The following is a 2,361-nucleotide window of genomic DNA, read 5'->3' as shown; positions in this document are numbered from 1 at the left end:
ATTAATACTTGAAGTTGCTCTATTTAAAGTCCTTCCTTGCTTTTAAGACTTTTTCCAGACTACACTCCCTCTGAACAACTTAAAAAATTAAAAATGCCTTTGCTTCCTGGGGTCTGACAATGTCTAAGGCCCATCAGTTCAAATTACTCTCATGCAATGCTGGTGGGGAAATCACTTTAATCTTCCCTCCCACTCTTGAAATGAGTAAAATAATCAGAGTTACAGAGCTTCAGTCATGTACAAAAAGCTGTTGGAGATGCAGTTTCTCATTCCAACCTATCTATTGCTGAGAACCATTTAACAGCTTTCTTCTGAGAAACTCATGAATTTGAAAGCCTGCAGAAAGCTAGGCAATTCACAAGTCAGACAACCTTCTGTTTTACTGCAAACAGCAGGATATTCCTATATGCCATTTCAGTCACCACTTTAGCTAATAGTTCTGCAAATGAAGGCTTACTTTGAATAACTTTGGTGCAATCATTAACCACTTGGCTTGGAAACCCACTTTCCATAGTCTGAGCCAAAAATGTTTCCCAACTGTTCCATTTGAGGCCCTATATCCAGGAATAAAACTGAAGCAGAGGCAAAAAAAGCTTTATACAGGTCTGCTGCATATGTCTGATCTCTTTACCCCTCTGTTAAAGTGTCTATTGTGAGCTTACAGAAAGCATGGATCTTTGTGCTCAAACTTTTCCTGGACACAGATCGCTTAAATTTCAAGTACAATCAGAGAACTATTCTACTTCCCTTTGTAGGGAGGCAAAAATTAACGCAACCCAGCAAGGATCACAAAATCTTTTTAGCTTATGTTAGTGTACTTGGGCAAGCCACAGATTAAGTTGAGTTCTTCTAGAAATGCTAACAAAAAGCAACTAAAGCAAGCCTCCTTCTAAAGAAACATTAAAGTCTGTTCTCACAATTGCTTTCAGTACAGAAAAAAAGTCAGATCTGCTTTTCCAATGCAGGCTGGGATATTTGAAACTGATTTTCATTTGGGCACTTACCAGCTGCAGCATACACAGTTAACAACAACAACAACAAATTTGCTTTACAACATCAATCATTCTCTTAAAGTACCAGAACCAAAACCCAGTGGAAATCCAGTACTTTATTATACTTTATTACAACTTCTCTATTGCCCAGAGAAGCTGTGGATGTCCCCTCCCTCAAGTGTTTAAGGCCAGGCTGGATGAGGCTTTGAGCAACCTGGTCTAGTGGAAGGTGTCCCTGCTGATGGCAGGGGGGTTGGAACTGGATGATCTTTAAGGTCCCCTCCAACCCAAACCATTTTATGATGATTCTCCTTTACATATCTAGTAATATCTATGATTAAGTAATATCTAAATTTGCCAGGATTTTCTTCCAGCCATGTACTTATTACATATGGGAATCTAATTCACCCCTGCATCTCAAAGACACGTGCTGTGCATTCGCTCAGAAGGAAACTGTCGAAATCTGATGGATCATCACTTCATGGAGAATGCCAAGCAAAAGTAACATGTAACTAAATAAAAATTCTTTATGTACAAGAAAGTAGGGTCATACCCTTGGGTAGCTGTCTGCTTCTTGTGGATATAGTGGTTAGGTTTATTCATTTTACAAGCCTGAATGAAAATGGATGTGATCTATTGAAGTCTCTCGATGAAAAACCAAGAGATTGAGTAATTAACATATGCCTGAAGGAAGTCTAATTAAAATAAAGCACCTGTTTTGGTTTAGGAGAAACTATTAGGTGCTGAAATATATACTAGCTATAAAAAGTTGCTGCTTTGAAAAAAGGCTGAACCATTAGACAAAAACATTTGAACACAAATTTCAAGTCAGAACTGGATGAGTAGGTACTGCTTCTCCCTCTAGTTCCTTGTGAGGTAGGAATTACTCACCATACCTTTGGCAGACTAGTACACTCTGGGAACAGCGATGCATTAAAGGCAATATATTTTTATACAGGATAATCAAATCATTCTATATCATATCACAGCACCACAGTACAAAAAAGGCATCTACAGCTGGAACACAGGATATTAAATCAAATAAAATTAAAAACCTGCTACCCTGATTTTTTCTTCGTTCAAACATCTTTCAGAGTTTTACTTTCTATAATAAAAGCCCCATCATGTGCTCTCCAACTGAAGTTGACAAGGAAAGAAACTAGCACAGTGAAAATATAAGAAGTCGAATAAAGCAAAGAAGGCTAGAAACTAAATTCTGAAGTGACCATCTTCATGGTAGTCAAGATGTTGAAAAAAGCTTAAAAGAACTACTGCAAGTTTTCAGCCTGCCTTTCTAACATTAATAGTTATAACATGAACAAATGATTCATAGCCAAGTATGAAATGAGAAAAACTTTTCCAAGTATGT

The 2,361-nt window shown here is 37.5% G+C and overlaps 1 protein-coding gene across 1 annotated transcript in view; it reads right to left on the bottom strand.

The window, feature by feature from the left end:
* The window catches only part of LEMD3 (LEM domain containing 3), a 22,352-nt gene extending 21,840 nt beyond the window's left edge, over positions 1 to 512 (bottom strand). Inside the window, exon 1 of the mRNA XM_010171999.2 lies at positions 458 to 512. Within this exon, the coding sequence (XP_010170301.2) occupies positions 458 to 512 (55 nt within the window). The remainder of the gene's footprint in view (positions 1 to 457) is intronic.
* Positions 513 to 2,361: the final 1,849 nt, after the last annotated feature.

This window comes from Antrostomus carolinensis, unplaced genomic scaffold (genome assembly GCF_000700745.2).
Source record: "Antrostomus carolinensis isolate BGI_N321 unplaced genomic scaffold, ASM70074v2 scaffold2017, whole genome shotgun sequence".
NCBI classification, from domain to species: Eukaryota; Metazoa; Chordata; class Aves; order Caprimulgiformes; family Caprimulgidae; genus Antrostomus; species Antrostomus carolinensis.
Note: the sequence above shows the minus strand (reverse complement) of the source record. Positions and strands in the feature narration are given on the sequence as shown.